At 45.5% G+C, this 26,231-nt stretch overlaps 1 protein-coding gene across 2 annotated transcripts in view; it reads right to left on the bottom strand.

Moving 5' to 3' along the window:
* Positions 1–26,231, bottom strand: part of C6H3orf20 (chromosome 6 C3orf20 homolog) — a 39,774-nt gene that overhangs the window by 5,189 nt on the left and 8,354 nt on the right. For both annotated transcript variants that reach the window (XM_032906083.1, XM_032906082.1), the window contains exons 7-14: positions 23,408–23,557; positions 21,986–22,106; positions 17,931–18,062; positions 13,874–13,997; positions 12,368–12,614; positions 3,470–3,773; positions 1,979–2,086; positions 747–889 (exon numbers count right to left, since the gene is read on the bottom strand). In XM_032906083.1, coding sequence (XP_032761974.1) covers positions 747–889; positions 1,979–2,086; positions 3,470–3,773; positions 12,368–12,614; positions 13,874–13,997; positions 17,931–18,062; positions 21,986–22,106; positions 23,408–23,557 — 1,329 coding nt within the window. The remainder of the gene's footprint in view (positions 1–746; positions 890–1,978; positions 2,087–3,469; positions 3,774–12,367; positions 12,615–13,873; positions 13,998–17,930; positions 18,063–21,985; positions 22,107–23,407; positions 23,558–26,231) is intronic.

A 26,231-nucleotide genomic window follows, 5' to 3' on the forward strand; every position in this document is an offset into this window, starting at 1 on the left:
ACTGAATGTTATCTTCATTTTAAAGGCAAAAAGATAAAGATTTGGGAGCCCTCCTGACTTCCTGACAGTCACTAGATAATACGGGGTAAAACTGGCTCTGACTGTGTCTTGGGATCCCTGACTGAGCAAGTTTCCCAGGGACCTGCACCACAGATGACAGTGGAATCAAACGTGCGAGTGCTCACGGGATGCAGCCTTAGTATAAAGCCCACACTCCTCCTGGACTCAACTACAGTGCCCTGAGCTCAGAGACTGCTCTATACTCACCAGAGCCAGCCTGGACACACTTAGTAGGTGGCAGTCCCTAGCTGGATGCTCATACCTAAGCCTATCCCGCCAATGACTGTGTCTGTGAGGCCCACCTGGTAACCCAGCAGAAACCAAGCTCAATGTGTGCCTAAGTTGCAGATGAGGGGTGTGGCTGGACCTCTTGCCTCCCCTCCCCAAAATGTGTTTCCAGTATCTCCAGCTGTGTAGGGCACTGGCAAAGAAATAGTGCCCTCTGTTTCCCACATGGCCCTTTATCCAAAGTTAAGGCTCAGAGAGACAAACAGCATGACCTTGTAAACCTCTTCCTGCCTGTTCTCCCTCTTCCCCTGCCCACCTGCAAGCCCCTCCTTTTGCTCAGAGGACTGTAGAAAGAGGCTGCACCCCACTTCCGCACTCTGACTTTTCCCCATCTCATCCTCCGGCACCACCTACTCTCCCACCCACTGTCCCTCCTGGGATGGCTTGTCTAGTTTTACTTGAATTTGTAGTTGTCTGGCAGGAAGTAGCCCAACTTGCAATCCTGTTGAGCCCGGAAGATCTGTTTCAGCAGATTCTGCTTGCTGAAGCCATAGCCATTTAGTACACAGCCCCCAAAGAGGAGCTTTCCCCCAGCAAACATCTGTTAGAAAACAAGAAAGAAATGAAATAAGAAACAGCCTCAGTATGTTGACATAGTAACATGACTATAGTAACGGCCACATTCCAAGACTTAGTTGGACTAGCCACAGGCCGCTCAGAGATGGATTAGGATTCGGGCCTTTGAGAGCACGGGAAAGCACACTACCCTCTATCAGCAACCAGGGGAGACGTGATTGAGCCTGGCCCCTGCACAGGCCCTCCTGCGTCACAGGGCAGCCCAACCTGCCTAGCTTTTGGCCCCTCTGGGAGTCTTTCAGATGTATATATGCCTCTCCCAGGATGCAGAAAGGTCAGGTGTTTACCCACCCACAGACTCCTGCCCACCTGCCTACAGCTATCTACCCCCTCTGCTTCAAAACCACATATCAAGATGCACTGTTCAACTCATCCTATGGAGTGGGGGTTTCACATCCTCCACTCTGTATATATCATTTTCCGACAAGGACACTGGTATAGAGATGGCTGGGCATGGCTATTCATCATAACATTATTATGAAGGAAAAGAAAAGAGGGGAGAAGGGAGAGAGGGAAAGAACCTAACTGTCCAACAAAGGCGGTGGGATAGTTGATAACAAGGTGGACATTCTGGTGTTGCATGCTGAGGATGTGGAAGGGTGCTCTGTAATTAGAAAGCTACTGCCCTAAAGTGTGCATGTTGAGAAAGACCTTACAGTCCAGACACTATAATGTTGGGTGGGTGTGGCCTAGCAGGGGCTCCAGAACTTGAGTGCTGGATAGATGAGTTAAGAGCCCAGGAGATAGAAAGGCACCATTAGTTTCTAGATTGTATACCTGAGTTTTCAATAAGCATAAAAGGTTTTAGAATATTTTAGTATAATTTAATGACAATCAGATGAATAGACTTGATTCTCTGTGTGAATGTCACCCAACCCCTCCATCTGCTAGGATGGGGGATGGGAGTCTGTTGGGTGACTCTCAGTCAGTCCTGCTCTCTGGGCCTCATTGTGGATGGTAGAAGATTGGCCAGTCTTGTCCTCTTCTCCCTGACCTGGCTGAGACAGGGGGGGATGATGGTGGATGTCTAGCCCTTAGCAAGGTCCTTGCTCACCAAAACCATCCCGTGTATCACAGCAAACTTCTTCACCATTAGGGGCGGATCCTTCTGCAAGGGGCTGTCCAGGTCATACCGCAGCAGGCGGTAAGGGTCATGGTGGCACTGCCAAATAGACACACGGGAACTGGTCACCCTGATACAAGTAGACACGCATTAACTTTCCCGCATCCATCACTGTCCCTAGAGGAGGTTTCCAGATCTGCTCTGAGTCCTCTGTCAGGGAAGCCATCACTGGAGTGGCCCCTCTTTACATGACACTACTAGATTCATCCTGGGATCTGTGGCATGGGATGTCCCTCACTCTGGAAGGTCTAAAGATGGGAGCCGTGCTATGTTGCCCAGCTCAGAGGAGCCTTTCTCCCCACCTTTCACTGGCTGCCTCTCTTGTCCCCTTCGTGGTCTTTAGCCATTGCGGGATAAGGGCACTAATGAGCAGCTATTAGCTGGGGCAGAAACCAAGTCTCCAAGACTCACTGCCACTTGACCATCTCCCCACTACTTCAGGTCCTATCTTGGCCCCATTCATGCTGCTTGTGGCTAATAAGATAGCCAAATCTTACTCCTTAGAAGTAGTTAATAGCCCCCAGATGAACTATAGCTAACTGTACATTCCCATGAGGAATTTCCATGAAGCAGGTGAGCCCAGAGCAGGTTCTTAGTGAACCTTCTCTAGACTGAAGTAGGTTGGACATGAAATGGGGAAAGGGCATCTGACTTTAGGAGGGCTCTAAATCCTGAGCTTCTGGAACTGGCTAATATCTGGGCCTGAGGGTAGATATGGAAGGCAGCACTCCTCACTACTCTAGAGGGAGGGAGAAGGTTTCCTCTGCCCTAACCCTTATGCTCCAATACCCCTTAGACTTAAATTGAGACCTCAAACTGTCCTTGTCCCTGCACAAGCCACTGCCAGGGACACTCAGCTGCCTGCTAAAGCCCTGAGTATCCTAAAAGGCTCATTCTGACCTCAGGAGGTAGAAGTCACACATTCCAGCGCTGTCCTGCCATGGCCCTCTCAAGGGCCCACTGTAGCTACAGCCATACTGGAGCTGGCTCATGCCGAACCAAGGTAGATATCCAAACCCTGCCACAAGTCCAACTCACTGGGGGCAGTCGGGAACAGCCCACAGACATTTACTGAGTTGTGAGAACGTAGGTGGTAGGCATTGTCTTTGCCTTGAACAGTCACACCAGATGTAGCCATAGACTGCTAAATGCTCTGAAAGAAAAGGGCTGTGCTTTGACCTTCTCTCAAGGGGCAGAAGCAGCACCGGCCTTAGTGTGGTAACATTCATCCTGGAGGAGAAGAATGAGCAGAAGAGAGATGATGGGACAAAATGCTGCAGACAGAAAGAGGAATGTGTGCCAAGGCTCTGGAAAGAAAAGGAACTGCCAGACACCCAACCCCTCCTCATACAGTGGAAGTCATTTTGGGCTCTGCCCCCTGGCCTTAGCGTGATAGGCCTTCGCACATGGCCCTGAACCAACCTGGATGCAGGGTGAAGAGCGGCCCTGCTGCCGATGGCTATACAGTGTATCCAGCAGCCACTGCAGCTGTGCGGTGCAGGTGGGGTTCTGGCTGGACATTATCCCAAATACCAGCACTTGGTTGGGGTCCCGGGGTGCAGTCAGGAAGCGCTCCAGCTCCAAGTCGGACACCAGGGGTGCCTTCACGATACATTTGCAGCCAGCCCGGATGTCTTCCTTGCGAATGAGCCTCCGCAGCACCAGTGGGCAGTCAGTGGGTGAGGCTGCCCACCTAGTAGGGCTGCGCACCTCTCGGGGCTTCCCTCTACAAAGAGCAGCAGAGTGGTAGGAGGCTGTGGGAAGGCCTCAGCCCCTCCCCACTCCTGTTTCCATACAGAAAGATGCCCGCTGCAGTGCCTGGGCTGTGGGAAGGCCTCAGCTCCTCCCCACTCCTGTTTCCATACAGAAAGATGCCCGCTGCAGTGCCTGGGCTGTGGGAAGGCCTCAGCCCCTCCCCACTCCTGTTTCCATACAGAAAGATGCCCGCTGCAGTGCCTGGGCTATGGGAAGGTCCTGGTCTAGCCCCTCTAACCGTGTGAGGGACCCCTAATCACTCCAGGCCTCCGTTTCCCCATGTGCAAGTTACTCAGCTTACATCTCAGAGCCATTCATGACTGTGACTTCACACCCACATTTCACCAATCCCCCTACAAGCCTCTGCCCAGTTTAAGACGGACCTAGACTCTGATTGCTCTCCACTAACACCAATATAGCCCAGCCTCTGATTATTTCTTAAGTGGTGCCTAAGGGTTTGGGCTTCCCTCCCTGATCTCTTTTGGAGCCACTGAGGAATTCTGTCAGAATCTGACTCGGCCTCTGGAAGCCTCCCTGGGCTTTCTAGCTTATTTTCAGTTGAGGCAGGGGCAGGCTGTTTGAGATCCAGCTCCTGCTTCTTGTTCACACTTCCCAGTGCTCTCACTCTGCTCACCATGCTAGGGCCACACTGACTTCTGCGTAGGCCATTGTTTTTGTCCCAGAGCCACAAACCTATTCTCTCGCCACCTTTAAATAAATATCACCTTCCTAGTGACTTTCTAAGCACCCCATTGAATGTTTCCATCTCAACACTCTTTCTTGCCTGCCTTATCCTTCTCTCAAGCACTTCTTGCTGTTTAATATACCATACATTACCCTTATTTTATTTATCCAGTCGTATCATATCATATATCATCATCATGTCATATCATCATATCTTCATCATCATCACCATTTCTCTGTATAGCCCTGGCTGTTCTCTATAGAACAGACTGGACTCAAATTCAGAAATCCACTTGCCTCTGCCTCCTGAGTGCTGGTATTAAAGGCATGCACTGCCACCACCAGTGGCTTCTCTTACTTTTATCATTATACTTTCCTATCTCACTGCAGGTTCCAAGAGATCAGCTACTGGCAGTGCTTTGATTGGTGGACTACAACAAGAGCACTTGGCCCAACAAAGAAGCAATAGAGATTAGTCAATGCTCCAGCCTTTGTCAGCCTCCTGCTGTGTGCTGACATAACGCAGGCGCCATTAGACATAAAGTACTGCTATGATCGTCCCTCTCATGATCGCCATTGTACGCAGTACTTTACAAGATCTGTGGCCCATGGAACAGGCATTACCTTGGCTAATTTTGTACCCCACAGCAGAGGCAAGACAGAAACAGTCATCACCATTTACAGGTTAATACAGAAAGCCCTTCCCATGAGGGCAATAGTCTGCCCAAGCTCAATGAAGTCTTTGAAGAAACAAGGCCTCTGATTAGAGCCAAGTTATCCCCAAACAAGAGCATGGCCTGTGATTCAACACTCGTTAGTTAGTTCACTTTAAATATATTCTTTTTACTTTAAATGTGAGTGTTTTGCTTGCATGTATGTGTGTGCACAGTGAACAGAAGAGGCCATCAGATTCCCTGGAAGTTACAGATAGTGTAAACCACCACCACCACCACCATGTATGTGAGTGCTGGGAACTGAAACTGGTCCTCTGCAAGAGCAGCGGGTCCTCTTAACCAGAGCCATCTCTCCAGCCACGCACTTATTTTTGAGGTAGGGTCTTGGCAGGTATCCCACACTGGCTTTGAGCTGATGGTAATCCTCCTGCCTCAACCTTCTTGGTGCTAGGACTGTCAGCATACACTGCCATACCTAGCCTTACAATTCATAATTCTTCAGAGGAATTTTAACAATGGTAAATACTTACTGACTGAAGTTGGTGAGAGCATCTGCTTGGGGGAGAGGGGAAGAGCACGGCAATGTAGCATACAGTTAGCTTATGTGAGGTCCTGGATTAATCCACACCACCAAATAAATAATAAAAGTAGAGTAGAGAATCTCTTGTTTAAGGATCTAAACATCCAGGAGAAATGTTAATTCTATTCATCATGATTTATAGCAGAGTAAATTCAAAGTGCTCAAGGTTTTTAATGTAGGAGAAAGAGACTCTACGATTTCTTACAATTTATAATAGTGGCATATAGAAGGAATTATTCTCTTATTATTCTCCTAGGCAGGAGCTTCTGCCCCAGCTGTGGTGAGTAAGTGTAGATTAGGAAAGTCAACATTTGGGACTGGAGAGACAACTCAGTGAGTGACGTTCTTGTTCAAGCATAGGACCTTAGTTTGGGCTCCCGACACCCATATACACTGTGGGCCACATATATAACTCCAATGCTGGGGTTGGGCAGAGACAGATAGATCCCCAGACCTTGCTGGCTGGCTAGTTTAGCTAAACTCCAAGTTTACTGAAAGACCTTTTCTCAGAAAGTTAGGTGGACAACAACAGAGGAAGACGCTGAAGTCCATTTCCAGCCTCCACATGCACACTTGCAGATAAGCACACCTCAACACACACACACACACACACACACACACACACACACACACACACACACTTTAATATGTGATGATATGGGGACAAAGTTGTGAACAATCAATTTACCAACAAGGATTCAGAACATGTTCTTAAAATTTTAGAAACAAAGAAGTCACCAAAAGTAACAGGAGAGGAACACCAAAACTGTTCTTCCATTAAAGATGGCAGCAAAGTTAGAGGAAGATGGAGGCAGGCAGGCAGGCAGACAGCTGACTAAAACCAACCAAGACCAACCTTGGCAAAGCTCAAGAACGAGAGACTGCCAAGCTTTGGTGCAGGGAAGCAGGTGTTTCAACTGTCTTCTCTACCACTCTTCTTCTTGTGCTGTTATGAGGTGGGGAATGTGGATCAGGCTCTAGGAATTATGGCTGTGAGGCTGTCTAAGGGTTGAGCTCAGGATCTGCTTTGAGCAACTCCAGCAAATATTTGTTGAAAGCACTTATCATAGTCAGTTTCATCTGTCAACTTGACAGAAGGGAAGAGAAAACCTCAGATGAGAAATTGCCCCGTCATTGTGGCCTGAGCATGTCTGGGTGTTTGCTTTATTGCTGACTGACGTGGGAGGGCCAAGCCAGTGGCCAGTGCCGTCTCTAGGTGAGTGGAGTTAGGCTGTATAAGGAGGCATCTGAGTGAGCAGAGAGAACAAGCCAGTACGGAGTGCTTCTCCGGTGTCTCTGCTGCTGATCTCTCTAGTCTGTAACCTGTATGCCAAATAAATCCCTTTCTCCTCCAATTTTATTTTGGTCAGTGCTTGTTACAGCAATGAGACCTAACTAGAACACATGCAAAGGCAAAAAAAAAAAAAGTCAGACATGACTTCTTGTAAAAGGAAAACACATGGGTACAGACTTTAAAAAGGAAAAAAGCCAGCATATTGAAAAAAAAAAAGAACTGGGAGGAGCTAGGTAGATGGCAAAATGGAAGCTTTAAAGTCTCTCAAGAACACTGAAGGATCTACATGTCAGGCTGGGGAGAAGCCCAAGAGCAGCCTCCTCTCCGCCTCTGGAACTGTGCAAGTTGAGTAAGAAAGTTGACACACAGCTGTGGCAGCCTGGGCAGGCTCAGAGTAACGATGTCCCAACACAGAGTTGTCTGGGGCAGCGTTAGCTTCTGGTGCTCTGTGCTAAGCCAGCAGCTGGCCACCAGGCTGACCGAGTGCAGACCTCAAGACTTCACAGTAAAAAACAGCCCTTGCAGAAAGGGTTCATAAAGTTACTAAACAAACCTGGCACGAAAAACCCCAGGGAAACAGTGCTCTCCCACAGCTTCCACATTTAGAATGATCAGTTAAAGAACAGGTTATGAGGAATATTCAAAGGAATTATAAATAGAAACTGCTCCTTAGGAAACTTAGACATTGGACTTCCTAGAAAGGGGGCTTAAGTTGACTTTTAGATAGACTCAAAGCAACTTACGAAACAAGAACTAAGGGAACCCAGAAGAACAGTGTCTCATCAAACAGCGGCTATCAGAGAGACAGGAAGTACAAAAGGTAAACTAGAGCGGAACGCACAGGGCTGAAAAGCAAACTCTGCAGTGTGTCTCAGCAGCAAGGAGAAGAGGAAGGCAGTGTGAAAACAGCGAGATCAGTACAAAGCAGTCCTCACAGTGCTTACAATTTAATTGTCAAGACACAGGAATGTGTGTGAGGTGGTGCTAAAAAGCCAGTACTCAACAGGCTAAAATAGAAGTAAACAGTTCAGCCTAGCCTGGGGTATAGTCTCAAAGAACAGCAACAACCACCACAACACACACACACACACACACACACACACACACACAAAGAGAAACTTGAAAGCAAAATAAGAGAAGCAATTCATTGTATTTAGAGGCAAGACTGACATCAAATAAACAAGTAACATATAAAAATATAAATAACACCATGATCTATGTTTTAATACATGGTCTCCATAAGGGATGTATTTTGGATTCAAATATGCAAAAGTTGAAAATGATAGGTGGGGGGGGAGCGTCACACAAATCATAATTAGAAGAAACCAGGAGTATCTACACTAATACCTGGAAAAAGTAAGTAAAAAAATTCATTACAGGGAGGGACTAGAGAGACCACTCAGTAATTAAGAGCAGGTGCTACTCTTGCTGAAGATCCACACTTGGTTCCCAGCAGCTACACTGAGTGGCTCCAGGGGACCTGACAGCCCTCTTCTATCCTCCACAAATGCTGGTACTCATGTGCACATACATGCACACATGTATAAGTAATAAATAAAACAGAAATTGTTATCGACAAACATAATAATGGGGAGAAGTTGTTCCATCCAGAAACACACTAATTATATCAGCATGCATGGAACAGTGAGTCCTAAACACATAAAGCAAAAAGTGAGAGCTGAGGAGACACCATGAGGGATGCTGCAGACATCAGGAAGGGGCACACGGGATTCAGCCAGTAAAGGCACCTACCACAGCTTGGCAGCCTGATATTGATCCTGGAGAAAGAGCCTACTTCAGCAAGATTCTACCTGTTCTCTGACTTTTCCTTGTATGCTGTGGTACAAGCGAGTATTCACACACACCAGTAAACACAAGTTTTCCAAAGGATGTCCTGGGGGAAAACTAGACTCTGACTTGGATGACCAATTCCCTAAAGACCTAAACTGCTAAACGCTCGTTCAAGAAAAAGCAAGTAGCCTAACCAGTTCTATATTTATAAGAACAACTTTGTCTTTAAAAGCTACCTACAAAGGAGACCTTGAGTAGGACTGTTTCATGGTAAATCCTAACAAACACTTAAAGGAAGAGACCTGGATTCAACATAAATAAACACAAATGCCTCACAATTAGTTTAAGTAAGCCAGTTCTGGTAAGCCAGACAATAACATTAAAAACTTCACAAACAAAAAACAAAAACAAAAAAAAAAAAACTACACAGGAATAACCTCACAAGTACATATGCAAAAGTCTTCAACAAAATTTTAGCATGATGTACCCAGCAATACAGGGAAGACAAATACTTTATAACAGAGTGAAGTTTATCGAGAAATACAAGGCTGTTTCAATATTTGAAAGTCATGTAATTATATTGACAGAATGTAATATAAAAAAAGACCCACATAGATAGACTCACTGTCTTTCTTTAGAAGGGTGCAAAGACAGCAAGGCAGTGGTGGCACATATCTTAATGCCAGCACTCAGGAGGCAGTGGCAGGCAGATCTCCGATTTCAAGGCCATCTTGGCCTAGCTACAGGGCGAGTTCCAGAACAGTCAAGGTTATACAAAGAGACCCTGTCTTGGGGAGGGGGTCTGGGGGAGAAGTACAAAGAGAAGCGAATGAAGAAAAGGATCTCTTTTTTTTAATATTGAAGAAACAACTATATAGCCATGTGCAAAACAAATTTCAACACATACCTTATACAAAATAATTTCAAAATAGCTGTGGTGTATGAAACATAATCTAGGGGTTGGGAAATGATTCAGTGGGTAAGAGCGTTTGCTGCACAAGCATGAATACCTGAGTTCAAATCCTCAGCACATAAATAAAAAGTAAGACATGGCCACACACTCCTATAACCACAAGCTCTGAGTGAGTGGAGACAGGATTGCTGGAGCTTGCTGGGTGCCAGATGAAGTCTAAGTTCAGTGAAAAACCCTGTGCCAAGGAAAAAAGGCAGAGAGTGATGGAGCACTCAATGATGACATTCAATACCGCCCCCAGCAAATGCGCATATGCCACTATATATACACAGACACACACATACAGACATACAGACATACAGACATACATACACACATACATACATACACACATACATACATACACATTCACAATTTCAGCAGCTTTACAAACCTTAACATTTGCTAATCACATAAAACTGCACAATTTGGCAGCACAAAAGTGCGAGGAACCGAACACCTATAACATTAGTATGTGTGGTCTCCGGCGTGATCACATCATAAGTTGTTATATGGTGATGAGAAAGAATGAGTAAACCTCAAATCATAATACTGGGTAAAAAAAAAGCCACACTCCAAGAAAACCAACCATATACAACCATTAAACAAAATTAAAACAGAAGCTAATCTGTGGTGCTCATAGTGTTTGGTCTTGGGAAGGAGGAGTCAGAAACTGAAATTGGCATAGAGGATTTCTAGGTAAGGGTCTTCCTGATTTGGTGGTTAGAGGGTCTGTGCACTTGAACCATCTGATTAGAATTTTCTCGTTATTTTGTGAAAAATTCATATTTTAGAATATTACTTTAAATATACCCATCTATTTATTTTGTGGGCATGCATGTGCCCTGGCACACATGCACCTAGAGATCAGAGGACGACTTGTAGGACTCAGTTCTCTTCTATCATGTAAGTTCCTAGGGATTGATCTTAGGTAATCATTTTGATGACAGGGGCCCTTACCTGCTAAAACATCTTACAAGCCCCAAAATATACATATTTTTAAGCTTTAAAAAATAGATAAATCTGTTGAGTTTCCTTCTACATGTGGAATGGCATCTCTAGAATAACAAGGCACCTTGATCAATCTCCTACTGTTCTCAACTCATATCATGGCTTCATTCTTTTAAAAACCAGATTTTTAAAATTACATTGTGTAGCCGTCTTTTTGGCTACTTTGTGGCTTTTTTCTTCCACCCTTCTCCACCTACTTTCTACCCTTTCAAGCCCCTAATGCTAAATAGGAGAGAAGCAAGGATAGAGGAAAAGAGGGCAGTGTTATCATTAGAGTTCTTCTTGCTGAGTCCGGTTACCTATTTCCTTCCTGTTTTTTTCCTTTGTGCACGACTACTTAACAAACCGCAACCAATGTCCAACCAATGCTCGCCCTACTCTCAGGGCCTAGCATCTGTGCACCCTCTGAAAAGTCCCCGGAATGCCAGACATCACACAACCACAGAAATTCTCCACCAGAGCGTGAGGCAAATCACAGTCAGCCGCTGTGGACAATCTGAAGCAGCCCCACATCCCACACCAGGGATTAACAAAAACATAATATTTCTGTGTTTCAAAAGAAACCAAACTTCCAAACTTCTCACTATAGCACTAACCGTGTATTATGTCTGTGCCACAGCACGTGTGAAGGTGTGAAGTGCAACTTTTAGGAGTCAGTTCTCTCCTACTATGTGGGGCCATCTCACCAGCCCCTTTGTAGCGCCCAGCCACACTGATCCTCCCAGCGTGCACACACACTGAGCTGGTTCTTGTCCCCAGGAACTGTCTTCTGCTTGTCTCTCATCCTTCCCCATCCCTTTAAATACCACTTTACAACAGTTTTCCTGACACTGACTGAAGGTAGCCTTGCCAGCCTACTCCCAATCACTCTGTTCCAGAAATGGGTTAGTCTTTTCTACAGTGGACCAGACAGTAGCTATCCCAGCCTTCAGAGGCCCGATGGGCTCTGTCACAAAGACTTAACATTTCCATGCTCTGGGAAAGCAGCTATGGAGGGTAGAAAATGACAGGTGTGAGTGTGCTCCACCAGAATATTGTCCAAGAATACTATTGAGTTTCCCCTCATTTCATGTTATAAAACAGCCTTCTTTTGGTTTTCCCCAAAGTACTTAAAAATTGATAAAAAATTAGGCAGCCAGGGTAGGTCTGGCCCATGAGCAGTCCCTATTATGACACAGTGTACTGAAAGCTTTTCTTATTAGCCCTGCCGCCACCTGAAATGGCATCATTTTGGGGCCAGTGAGATGGCTTATCAAGTAAAAAGGTTCATGTGACCAAGCCTGAAAACTCAAGTTCAAGCTCTGGAACCCACACAGTGAGGAGAAAACCCATTCCCCTGAGGTGTCCTCTGGTCTCCACCTTTATCCCATGCGGTGTGTGCACTCATATGCGTGTACACACACACACACACAATCAATGTTCAAAAATAAAAGATATCACTTAAGCACCTATTTGTCTCCTATTCTTCTCCACCCCTAGAATTGGAGCTACAGAGGGAGGGGCTTGTGCGGTTCCCCCTGCCTCTGCACTGCCCATCGAGTCCCATGACTTTACAGAAGAAATGAAGGGCTAAGCCAACCTTGAGACTTTGACATGGACTTTGCTGCTCTTCTTTCGAGTACGGATCAAGGCTGGGGGTACATGTTCCTCCTTCACTGTGTCTTCAACTATGGAGTCTGGTCGGGCTGGCTGGGTTCGTGTAACGGTTTCTCCTTGGTGTAAAGTTGCATTCCGCATCTTATCTTGATTAGACCCGGATTTCAACTTGACCCGAGTAGCTTCTATGTCTTCTTTTTTTGGGGTGGGATACTCTAAGGTGAACAGACCTGTCAACAGGAATGCTATGGTTACTTTCTCAAACTACCAGGTCAGTTCTGACTCTGCTTCTTGGCTCCTACCACCTGGACTACTGGAGTCTATTTTGGGTCACACCCACTAACCCTCACTGCCTCCTGTCCAGTCTGCCTTGCTCTGCATCTAACACACTGCCCTACTCAGCAGTCAGCATGAATGAACACATCTTATTTCTACTTGCTCTGCAAGACCCAGCTTCAATCTTACTTTCCCCAGATGCCCTGTAAGCTCTGTGATCTCTACAGTATTCCACAGTGAGGTCAGGTCCACCTTGTGTTCCCTTCCCTGAGAATACAATCTCTCAGGTCTCTACACTGAGCTGACTTCGTCCTCTTCTTTGCCGTGTTATGGGAGTTTTAGGTTTTTCTATCTTGTCTTCTCTACTTGGTCCAGTAGAAATTTCTGAGGTCAGAGACCTATTGTTCCTTCATTCACCTAGCAAGCATTTACGAAATGGATGCTAGGCATAAAGACAGCCCAAGATAGTCCCTTTGCCGCTGAGAACTTGTGACAGAGGACAAAGGGGGTGGACAAACAAGGGGATATTCACAAGACTGAGTAACAAGATTTATAACTAGAGCAGTGTAGAGATCTTTTAGAACAGCCATGGGAACCACCAGAAAGAGGTGGGGAGCCTCACTTTGGGAGGAAAGTCAAGGAAGGCTCACAAAGGAAAGGCACCATTGAACTAAGTCTCTGCTGCAAGAGAGGGACTCCTTGTAGAAGCTGTGTGGGGAGCATGGCTGCAGCCCCAGCTTGGAGATAGTAGCACCTTGCTCCCAAGGACTACCAGCAGAGTGGAGATCACAGACATGGAAGGCTCCTGAAGCTTCTCATATGGGGCCTGAGAGTGCTCTGTGTCTAGCAGCAACAGTCTTGTAAAGGGACTAGATTTTTCTCTTCTGAGGTCATCCACAGAGGAGCAGCAAGCCCAGTTGTAAAGGATGACAGAGGGACAAAGCAGAAAGGACACAGAGGGATGCACAAAGTCTGTGAGAGATGGGAAAATAACAATTAATTGCATGGAGACACTAAAAACACATAGCAGGAGAGCTTGGAAATTAAAGTTATCTCCGTTCACAGTCCCAGCTGTGTGTCCTCTTAGAACATACTGGGTGTCTCTACCTCTTAGAAAGCTGAGGCTCAAGAGGTGAAAAAGACTGAACTTTGAGACATGTGACCCAAGATTTGAGAGGCTTCCTAGTAGGCCTATGCATCTCTCTGCCCTTACCTGCTGCCAGCAGCACAGAGTTCATAAACTGAGTCACAGTCTTCTGAAACCGCCTCTTGATCTCAATCAGGCCTCTGTTTATCTTGGACACCTTTTCATCAATGGTGCTGATTCTGCGAACTGGCTGGAGAGAGGCAAAGGGGTTGGGGGCAGTGGGCCCCTGCCCTCAGGGAGCTGTCTGCCTGCTCAGCAGGACTGACTGCTCTGAAGGTTAAGTGGCTGTTCCTTCTGCCTAAAACACATCTCTGCTTCTCTTCACCTCGTCCTTTCAGCACACTGGGCCAGACCTCTCCTACTGGAGAGGGCTTCTCTGACTCCACTGTGTTGTGTGACTGCAAGGTAAGTTAGCACTTAACTAAGTGATTGGGCATACTTGTTCTGTCCCCCTACACTGCAAGCTTTGGGGAGGTAAGGACTGGGTCTCATGTCCTTCGATTTCATGCAGAAGGTACTCAGTAAATGCTATTGCTTTATGAATGGCTGGATAGACAAAGGCTCCTCTGGAGTGTCACTGACAGTAGTGCATAAGCAGTTTAGAATCCTTCTGCTTGGTCAGTCACCAGAGTACTGGTTCTGGACAACTCCTAGCTGAAAAGCCAAGCTGGCCAAGGTTACAGAGACCAGCAGGTCATCCACATCATAAAGGGCCAGGCTCTCACCTGGAATTGGGGCTACTCTGAAGGGTCATTTGGCTTCAGGACTTCCTGTGGTATCCCAGATACTTTTTGCATCAGCTTCCCTGAAGTTCAACCTCTCTCTGCCCTAATCCTCAATGCAGTCGTTTCCAGTAGGCTTCTGTGTGCTAGTCTCACTTTCCGAAGATGCTGCTCTGAATAGCCAAAGCTATTGAACGTTTCTACTAAACACCCACATCTCCCTGTCCCCATCATGTCTGCCTGGGGTCTTGTTCATTTTCCCACTTCTTTTATCCCTAAACTTGGCTCCTGAAGAGTAGGTTCTATGCCTTTTCTATTGCTCACCTAGCAGAGTGAAAGTATGAGACGTTTCCCTCTGTGAACGTTAAGCCTCAGGTGGAGTTAGTCAGAGGAGGAGTAGAAGAATGATCAGGACAAGGGCTAAGCTGGTAAGAACCCCCATGAAGGATGGCTCCAGTTACTAGCAAAGCCTGAGTCATTCTTCTGAGCAGGCCAGTCACTACTGCTGGGCTAATTTTATTTATTTACTTGTAATTTATATCCACACTGATTCCAAAAAGGATCCAAGGCAGTGCTATGGGCTAATAAAGCATTTAAGCCAAAGCATCGCTTCGCTTCCAAAGTGCTGCCTACATAGAAATATTTAGTGAGGAGCTGAGCCTCAGGGCTGTAAAAGCTGGGGCTGCCATTCTGCCTGTCACTATGATAGGTGGCTCTCCCTGGGATGGGTATCTGGGGAAACCACTTAAACAAGCTTCCCAGTGACAGAGATACTGTCCTCCTCGAGTCCCAGACTTTCTAGGTAGCCATGCATTTTCACAGAACCAGAGCCAAACAAGCGATGTGTGGCTGAAAAGGCTGAAAATCCCAGGACAGAGTTAAAGTTGGGTTGGCCTTTACACATCACTATATAGATAGGGAAACTTTCCTATACCAGGAAAGTGCCTGGACTGAGGGCCTGGGGTCTCTTCCTAACCTGGGAGACTCAATGCTCTGAAAGTTGTCTTTGTCCTTGAAACTGCCAGTCCCAAGGATCTAAGATGACCAGATATCTGAGTTGGGAGTTCATGCAAAAATAACTTGAAACGCTGAACCTTGTTTTTCAGGATGAAGTTTGGAAATCCCATTGCTCACAGGAAACTATTACATTTATTTTCATTTGTTTCTGTTCATCTAGTTATAAATATACATTATAGAAGACACCGTGCCTTTTTAAATAGAAGCAATTACAGACAGAATGCTTTTTTGGCAAGTCAGCTTCCTCCATTACTAGTGTGTGTCATCTATAATGCAACATGTTTTCTGAGGCTATTTTAACGCATCAGCCTGTTTATCCCTGTGTTGAATGTCCCCAAGATAGTCATGTTCCTTGAGTTATTGTGTCATTTTAAATAACTTGTCATCCTTCTACTTCCTGTCAGACTGCGCCTTTGTGAGACCCTTGATGGAGACCTACCCTCAACATTTAGCACAGTATAGCAGAAATACAATGCAAGCTAGCTTAATGCTTGGCAGCCATATTCAAAACATCCTAAACGTACAGTTAATTCTAATAATATATTTATTTTCTCGAGTATATTTACAATGATCATTTAGCTTACAATAAAAAATTGGCAATTACTGAGAAATTTTGCATTCTCTTCTCATTAAATCTTTGAAACACAGGATGTATTTTTACTGAGATTTCAAATCAATTTGTGCTCCTTGCACTTTGAAGGTTCAACAGCCTTGTGTGACTGGTACTGTGTCTGCCAGCTTGGGCAGTACAGCATGAGCTTCTAGTTCTGGCTCACTACAGGTGCACTAAAGTAAGGCCAAATTCCTCTTGAATTACTTAGTCTTCCCAGGCCGAGAGTGCATGTGAGCACACAGACTTGAGAGTCATTTCATTCAGCTCCTCTGGTCTTTAGGTTGCTTACGTCATGTCCTCAGAAAACACTAAGAGATTATCAGACATACATTAACAATGACCATTAGAAGACTCTGGGACCAGTGGACATGAGAGGCACCATGCAGGCTTACTCATCACAGCATGTTCGTTCATCTAGCCTACGTGCCTGCTGTCTGTGCTTCCTTCCTCTCTTACTTTCTTTTTGCTAGGGAAGGACTAGACTCCCATGTGCTATTAAATACTCAGTACTGTACCTAAGCCCACTGTAGTTATAATCCTTGCCACTGTGTCGTCTGAGCTCACAGGCACCTGAGTGTCCTTGGTGTTTCTATGAGAGCTTTGGTAAACAGCTTTCCTCGTGTCTGCAGCTCCCATACGCCTCCGTTGCATGGCATGATCAGGCTGGACTCTTAACTAGTATGTGTTCTTCATCCCTTCCACCAGACTGAAAGGTCCAGACTAGAAACAAGACTCATTTCTACATCTCCAGCAGCTACCACGATATACTGTAAGTGCTAATAAATGTTTGCTGAATTATTTAATAAATTAATGAAAGAGAAATTGTGCAGTGAGGATCATATAGTGAGGATCTACAATGAATGCCTGCCCCATGTCTCTGTGTAACCACAAAGTAGTCAGCTGTCTCTGAGGGCCTGAGAGTTGATGACATGCTATGGTAATGTCCCATAGCTTAAGAACACCTTGGTCAGGTCCTTAGAATTGCTCATTCAGCCAGGATGCCACTGAGGGAAAAACAATACTGTTTGTAATTCTGCAGGTGGACAAGTGAAAACAGGGGCTGGCACTGGGCAAACTGCCTCTTGTTCTAGGAACCAATCCCAGCAATGATTTTAACAGGTGAATTATAGTGATCTGCCCTGTTCACACGAGCTCTCGGTTAGCCCAGTCTCACTTCCATGCCAAGTGTTGTCTTTTGGACACCTCAAAGTTTAGGGATGGCATCTTATTCATTTACTCTATCTGTTCTATGATGTTGTTTTAGCCAGGCCACAGTTGGACCAATGAATGGAAAGATTGGACTTAAAAAGGTTCTATTGTATCTTTATCCTCTCAAAAAATAATGGGAAAGCACAGCCATCTCTCCGCTTATGGGGTCTATATTCTCACAGATGTGAACATCTCCACAGATACCTCAATTTATTCAAGTCCCTTGGCATAGGGTTAACCATTTCCTACACCCATGCCCTGTGTCTTTTAGCTATCTCTAGATTGCCTGGCAAACTAGTACAATGAGAGTCCTATACCAGTCATTGCTTCACTGTGTGCTGTTCAAGGAGTAAGAGACAAGCAGAATGTGTGTGTGTTCAGTTCAGACACAGCACCTTTTTCTGAGAAATGTCCATTCATAGCTGCTTAAGCGTGGGGACATGGAGGAGCCTTGCCTACAACGTAGCAGGAGAATGCCCTGGCATGGTAAGCTCTGCTGAGACACCCCGAGTCACAGCTAGATGCCCCACATGCTCTGCCCTACTCATCCACTTTGCCTTACCCGTTTGTCGTGCAGCACGGTATGGGGACAGCTTTTGGGCGACACACTGAGTGTTACCGTCTCATTCATGGAGGTGAAGGTGACAGAGATGGAGTCCTGCCCCAAGACTGTTAGCTTCATTTGTTCATTCACCTGCAGATAGAGAAGTCAGCACTCGTGGATCTCTGCTTCTTCCTAGCCCAAGGCACAAACTCAGTTTAGCTTGGAGCTGAGATGTGTAAGCTTTCTGGGTCTTATGCCAGAATCTAACTTTCATAGAGAAGACAGAATACCCGTGCCCTTTTGGAGATTTACTGAGAAAAGTCAGCAAGTTCTGTTTCTTCTCTTCCAACTCACTCTTGAAACAGTTGCAAAGCACTGTGCCAGTCAGGGGAGTCAGCTTGAGTCCTGTAGACACACGGGAATACCTTGTGGGTGCAGGATCAGACAGCTGCAACTACTCAGGCACCAACTGACTTGAATCTTGTTCTGCTGGTAAGCTGTTCCATCTCCCTGAATCCCAGACTCTTCAGCATGAAATATGGAGCTGCTGTTCAGTTCAAATGATAGTTTTTGGTTTTGGTTTTTCAAGACAGGGTTTCTCTATATAGCCCTGGCTATCCTGGAACTTGCTCTGTAGACCAGGATGGCCTCAAACTCACAGAGATTCACCTGCCTCGGCCTCCAGAGTGCTGGGTTTAAAGGTGTGTGCCATCACTACCACTCGACCAAAGGACATTTTTTTAATGGCAGGAGAGTCTTTCTATGTCATAAATGCTCCTGCCTCTCAGGAGAGGATGGTTCAGACATGGAGAGCAGAGCAGCCTGTTTACTTCTCGACAGTTTGCCAGTCCTGAGCATTAAGCATTATTTATGCAAGGCCACAGAGCGTGCAATCCTCCACCACTGTGTTCCTCCCAGTCTTCTGGGCTCCAGTCCACAACATCTCTTTACTTACAGATATGCCCCTAGGCTGTTCTGATTCAAGAGAGCTCTCTGCTCTGCTCCTTCTTTTGTTAGTCCAGATGTTGGCCCAGTAGTCAGGGCCTCATTGTCTCATCATTGAGACATCTCTACCTCATGTACTCAATCATCTGGATCTGGCCCATGTGTGCCACAGACAATAATAGACCATGATGTGCCAAGTCTCTGGATATCTTCAGACTTGCTGATCACACTTACTTAAAAGAAACTACCCACTCCTCATCTAGAGAAACGTGGAACAGGGATGTCATCAGGAACTCCAGCTTTGCTGAAGGGTCAGATTCTATTCCAGTTTTGAATTTTATCAATTGGGCAGTTATAGGGAAGTCAATTATCTTCTCAGCCTAGAGATAATAATAGAGCTACTCTCTGAGGGTGCTGGGCATCCTTCTTGGACCAAAATATGCATAAGGCTTAGCACAGTACCACTGTTACTTATCTATTGTCCTGCTCCCTGGGTATTTGCCCTCTCTTAAAGCCCACAATACAGATGCTCTACAAACTCAGTCAAGGCACTTCTTCTTACGAGATTATTTGCTATCTGACATGTCTGTTCTCTCCAAATTCTTGTCTCGGGTCAGGAACCAAATTCTAGGTCCCAGACAGTTATTCCACTGAGTCAAATCAGTACATCTAAAACTGTACAGGCCATACTAATATATATGTGCAAAGTGTTATTAAAAACTTGTTATTGGGGCTGGAGAGATGGCTCAGCGGTTAAGAGCACTGATTGTTCTTCCAGAGATCCTGAGTTCAATTCCCAGCAACCATATGGTGGCTCACAACCAACTGTGAAATGATGAGATCTGATGCCCTCTTCTGGTGTGTCTAAAGACAACTACAGTGTACTCATATACATACAATAAATAAATCTTAGAAAAACAAAAAAGACAACATATGAACTACCCAGAGCCTGATAACCCCACCTTATGTCCTCTTTCCTTTACAGGAGCACATAGAAACTCTTAAGCGATACCACACCAGACCCTACACAAAGCCTTTAGGAATAATGTTCTTCCATTTTATCTAGAATTTTCCCTACCATCACCTCTAAAGCATACATCATCACTTCTTGTTATAAATCACAGGCCACCTTCTATTGCAGGCTGCTTCTGACTGCATAGACCTTTGCTGGGCAGCTCCAGGATAAGGCACAGTGCTAAATATCTGGGCATCATAATATATGTCTACAATTCTAGCAATCAGGAGACTGAGCAGGAAGATCATGAGTTCAGTGCCAGCCTGTCTGTATTATTGCCACAGATAAGCATTACTGTGCAGCAACTTCCTCCAAATTAAAGCACTGTCCTGGAGGGAGGACAGAATCTCCTAATATTTAGGAAATAAGCAAGCTTTCAAGTTTAGGGAAGCCAGAATCTACGATTCACAGGGCCCCTGCCTAGAGTATATAAGAGAGAAATGACTTTGGGGAGGAGACTCTCAAACCAACTGAGCTGTCTGGAGTGACGCTGGTTTTGCCAGCTACCTGCCAGCTGTGTAGAAAACCCTAGGGATACATCCTTGGTGGCCTATCACCCACGCCAGGGATGGCTGTTTGATAATCCAGCTAGCTGCTTTCAAGCCCTTCGGTTTTTTAAGTAACTCTCTCACTCATACATTGGTAAGTAACTCCAATAAATTAGTTTGTCTGTCAAGCCAGACTGTGGTAGGAATGTTTCTTTGGTCATGTGTTAATGCCCTTTCTAGAGTGAGCAGACATTTGGTCACATCTTCTCAGCAATGGGCACTATTTTTAAAAAAGCTATATGGTCAGCTAGAAAGCTCAGTGGGTCAAGGTACACGCTGCCAAGATGGACAACCCGAATTCAAGCCTTGGGACTCAGGTGGTAGAAGAGAACCAACTCCTGCAAGTTGTCCCCTCACCTCTGCATGTGACCTTTGCTGTTTTCTACACAGCTTGCAGGTAGCTAGCAAATTCCAGCGTCACTCCAGACAGTTCAGTTGGTTTGAGAGTCTCCTCCCCAAAGTCATTTCTCTCTTATATACTCTAGGCAGGGGCCCTGTGAATCATAGGTTCTGGCTTCCCTGAACTTGAAAGCTTGCTTATTTCCTAAGTATTAGGAGCTTCTGTCCTCCCTCCAGGACAGTGCTTTAATTTGGAGGAAGTTGCTGCACAGTAATGCCTATCTGTGGCAATAATACAGACAGGCTGGCACTGAACTCATGACCATGTGTGTGCCTCATGTACACATGTACACACACACGAAAAGAAATACATGTTGTACCTTTACTAAATATGCTCCCTACTTAGTCAAGTGACTGCCGTGAACTCTGATAGCTGAATAACAATTGTGTCCTATGTGTTATAGAGAAATGGAGACAGATGAGTTAAAGGCTGACTTCTGGCAGAAGCATGCCAAGTTCTTTTGTGATCTTGCTGGCCCTACTAGCTGTCTTTCTAGAGAAGCCCTGCTTCCTGAAGGTAGAGTGTTCTGAGACCCATAATGCTTGCTTCTGTAAACAAGCTTAAGTGCAGTGACATTTCCCCTCCATGGTCATAAAATGCAAACTGCCTGAAAACGGCCATGTAGTGGGCAGGAAATTTCAAAACCAATGCACAGTCTACACAAATTGTAAAGCAACATCATCATCATCAACAACAACAAACCCTACAGTGAGCAGCTGGATTTGCAGAGCGTGAGCTCAGTCTAGGCCGGCTAGGATAAAATAAACCTGAGTTCTCTAACTTTTCAAGTACTGGTTGGTTCCTCAGTAGCCAGTTTTCTACAACATAAAGTAATAACATTTCTAAGAAAGTAAAAAAAATAAAGTATTAAAAGTAAAGCTCTCAACCACCATAAATGATACTTCATAAAATGAAGGATATTTTACAATAAAATCAAATAAAACTCCAGTGGGAAGGAGGTTGCCATGGAGGATCAGTACAGTAGCCTACAGTTGTTACAGGCTAGTGAAGAGCTAGTGAACCTACTGTGCACTACTGTTGACTGTCTCACAACCTCTGAACAGGACCAGGTGGTCCAGGGGGCAGTGCTGTCTGACAGGGGGCAGTGCTTCCTGTCAGTGCTGAGCAGTCTGTGGAAGCCGCCCCTACCATGCTGCCCATGTACCTTGTACTCCAGAGAGAGCAATGTCTCGGTCTTGCTGGCCCAGCTCCACTTGTGGACTATGTAGCCCTTTTGGTCATTTGTGATCCCACCTTCTTCATCCAAAACCAAGACGTATGGACAGCTGGGAGACCCACAAAAGACAGAAAGTATTATAGGCCCTGAGAGAACCCCTTCTTCACTACAGGCTACAGACAGGCAGGGCTGGGAGAGTCGGCCCTGGTCTGAAAGAAAGGTTACCTGACATAAACAATCTGATGAGGGGAATGGAAGAGTCTGAAGACTCCTGTGAATGGCTTTACCTTTCCACTCACTGTGGTCTGACTATTAACACCAACCGATGCTAGTGGGGGTGTCTGTGGAGAAGGGCTCAAGTGAAACCCAAAAGATGGAAATCTAATTTTTTTTCTGTAGCCCAGGAGCCTGGTATAATGGTAACAAAATGTGAGCTAGAGGATGCAAACATGAAAGGAAGTCACTTCTTCCAAAAAACTGCATATGAAAAGTCAGACAAAATCAGCTCCTAGCTGTCGAGAGTATGTGCTGCACTTTAGAGACTTCATGCATGATGGTTAACCTGAAATGTCAACTTGAGTAACTTGGAAATGCCTAGATTAGTGGTTCGTGCCTCTGGGTCTATCTGTGCTTTCAGAGATGAGCAGGTCTTCGGGGCTCTGTCCTAAGCAGCAGATTAACCCTTTGACGGGTTCATAATACACTGGCATCATTAGGAGGTGATGAGGAACCAGGAGGCAAAATAAGGTTCTAGGTAGTGGAAGGTAGTCAGCCCTAAAGTTGTATCCAAGGGAGGCTGTGACCATTTTGCTCAGAAATTTGATCCTTTCCAGTAAGTTCCTTTGTCTCTTTTCCTAGGTCACCCAAATGAGAACCACTACACTAATTCACTGTGCCAGTGGATAGACTGAGTTTAACAGCTCTGAAAACTAGGGGAGAACCCCTAAAATACATCTTCCAAATACATCTTCCCTTCAAGTCCCGTCAGCTGCTTTGTCACGAGGAAAGTAAAGAAACACCACACATCTTGTTTACCCACTTCTGGGTAAGTAACTTTTCCTATTAAAGAGTTCTTCCAGGGCTGAGAAATGGAGATGTGGCTCTGGTCTGTCTGTGCTTTCAGAGATGAGCCATTGGCAGAGCACTTGTTAGCATTTATGAGGTCCTGGTCCTCAGCCTTGAAAACAACAACAAAAGCCCCATGTGTCTGACCAAGAATGGAGGTCTTCGTGTTCTGGGGTACCCAGTGGGAGACTTGGAGTGGGTTCTAACTCACTGTGGAAACTGCACTATAGAGCCAGTCACTGGGCCTCCAAGTACAAGGTGTTCCTGCCTCAGTGACTCCTGCACTCCTTTACCTTTCAGTCACCACCTTACTCCATGAGGCTACACTTCCCTTGACCTACTCACCTGTTCTTCAGGTTGTAGTAAACACAGCCCAGGCCTTCAGCATTGAACACAGCCAGGAAGATATTAGGTATGTCATTAAAGAGGCAGGTGATGGGTTTCCCTCTGCAGCACGTGGGAATCTGAAGCATGGCGATGTTTCCGGAGGGATAGCTGGCAGATACAGTTAAGTCTAACTAACAGAAAACTGTCCAGGTGCTGGCCTCAGGGTCCCCACAGCGACATGTGAAAGGATTCTTCTCTTGTGTATTGTTTCCTTCCTTCAAAGATCCTGTGCGTTTCACATGTGTCACAGTTAAATAATTACAGAACCCAGCTATGCTCCAGGTCCTTCTTATATCTACTTATTCCTCACAGTACCTTATGAGAGGTAGTCCTATCTCTGTTCACATGTCAGTAGGGTTTCACAGGTCCAAATGGCACTAGAGACAGACTTTTAGTGCTAAAACATGAAGATGCCAGGAAAACCAGTGAGGAGTTTACCCAAGTGAGAATCAGAGGGGTAGGAAACGCCTGGTCCCATCTCACGCCACAGTGAGCACAGAGCCAGAGCATGGGCTCCAGAGCCAGCAGTGTTTCTAGCACTGGCAGACAGTCTCCCCTTTTGGCCAGTCTGGTAGGAAAATAATAACTCTCTGCTCCGTTCCAAGCTCAGAGGCCCCAGGAACCACTGATCCTCAGAAGGACAGTGTTGGCAGCTTCTTCTCTGTGTAGAACTGCAGAAGCAGTACTCCAGGTAGGAGGACTCTAGTGGTTGGCACTGCAATCCATCTTCCTCAGTCTTTCCCACCAGCCAAATAAAAACAGAAATGGAAGGAGGGAGGGTGATCCCCAGGTAGAAATGACACAAAGTAACCTACCCGAAATTCTAGAGATTAGGCAGATAGTGCAATAAGTGAATCAAAGATTTCACTAAATAAATACAGCAGTAAATTAAACAATAAAATAAAAAAATCATTATATTAGAAAGCCAATGAGCTGAAATTATTTGGACTGTAAAGAATAAAGAAAAAGAAGAAACCTCAGGCCCGACAACTCATGCCTAGAGTCCAGGAACCTGAGAGACTGAGGCAGGAAAATAACTGAGTTCTAGGCTAGCCTAGGCTACATACTGTCAAGTCAGCCTAAACTACAATGTGAGATACCAAGAAAGAATAGAGGAGCTCAGAGTCCCAGGAAAGACCATCAAGCACAGCAACATATGCATAACAGAAATTTCAGAAATCCAAGAAAAAGAAGGAGACAAGAGAGGATATCCAAAGAAGTAAAGTACACTGAATGAAGCTGGATATGTTTGTGAACATCTTTAATCCTAGAATTTGGGAGACAGAGACAGGCAAATCTCTGTGAGTTCCAGGACAGCCAGAGCTACACAGAGAGACCCTGTTTCTAAAAAAGAAAAAGAAAAGAAAACAATACCACCCCTCCCCCCAAAAAATCTGGAGGACTCACAACACTTGTTGACTTAAAACTCACCACAAATCTTTAATAATTAAAGCAATGTGGTCTGGCATAAGGATAGACATCAAAATTAGAACAGTGAATTAAAAATGAATCTAAAAATAGATCCTTCCATCTATAGTCAATTTATTTTTGCCAAGATCTCCAGGACCATCCAAAGAGGGAAAAGTGATCTCTTCAACAAGGCACTGAGACAATAGGATACCCATGTGCAGAGGAATGAAGCCTTGGCTCACCCAAGATGCAAATGCTGACTCAGAACACCTCCAAGACCTGTGTTAAAAGCTTCATCTATAAAGCTGTTAGAAGGGAAACACAGAGTAAACGCCATAGCCTTAGATTTGGCAATGATGTTGTGAATGTAGAAACCAAAAGCATTAGCAACAAAATTGGGAAATTTAGACTTGATCAAAATTAACAACTTTGGGGGTTAGAGGCAGAGCTCAATGGTACACTGTGTTTGGCACACTGAAGCCTTGGGTTCAAGTCTTAGTCACTGCCTCACCAAAAGATAACCAAGGGACGAGCAAAGGGACTAGGATGCACTGCAAAGACCATCTGCCAAAAGAAACAAATGCCAAGCTATTTAGCTTCACTGTTACCAGGGGATTCCAGCTGATTCCTGTGAAGAACGGAAACTGAGCATGGTGGTTCTGAGGGGTGCACCGGGAGGTTGAAATCAGCTATGGCCTGAAACAGGCCACCACAAAGACCTATCATTTTATCTGATCTCAGTGTGTGTAAAAGGAGAATTGGTGGCTAAAGTCAGCATTCCACAGAAACCAGGTGCTGAAGAAAAGCTTTTCAGACATTTCACTCAGGATGGATCCAACAGCTCAGGTTCACCTTTGCCTTTGAACACAGTGACAGAACTTCAAGACTACTTAGTCCAACTCATTCATCATGTAACCAAGAGAAGTAAGGCACTCAGATTGACTAACATGGGCAAGGTCACTGTGACAGCTGATGTGGCCTATCAGTGACAGAATTGTGTAGGAGACAAGCCTCTGGGGGGGGGGTCTGTGATCATATTTCCTCCCAGAGAGGTTTAGCTGAGGTGGAAGGAGCCATCTTGAATGTAGACAGCACCATTCCATGGGTCAGGGTCCCAGACCGGATAAAGAGGAGGAAGCAAGCAGAACACTGGGTCTCACTCATCTCTAGCTGTTTTCTGACTGTGACTTATGTGAACAGCCACTTCACACATCTGCCACCAGGCCTAACATGAAGGACTGTACCCTCACACCGAGAGCCAAATACCCTTCCTTCCTGAAATACCTGGCATGGTGTTTTGTCACACCAACAAGACAAGTAATGAAAATACGTAAGAACTGACCCTGGCCTCTGTGACCGCCAAGGAGGAAAT

Source organism: Rattus rattus, chromosome 6, assembly GCF_011064425.1.
Source record: "Rattus rattus isolate New Zealand chromosome 6, Rrattus_CSIRO_v1, whole genome shotgun sequence".
NCBI classification, from domain to species: Eukaryota; Metazoa; Chordata; class Mammalia; order Rodentia; family Muridae; genus Rattus; species Rattus rattus.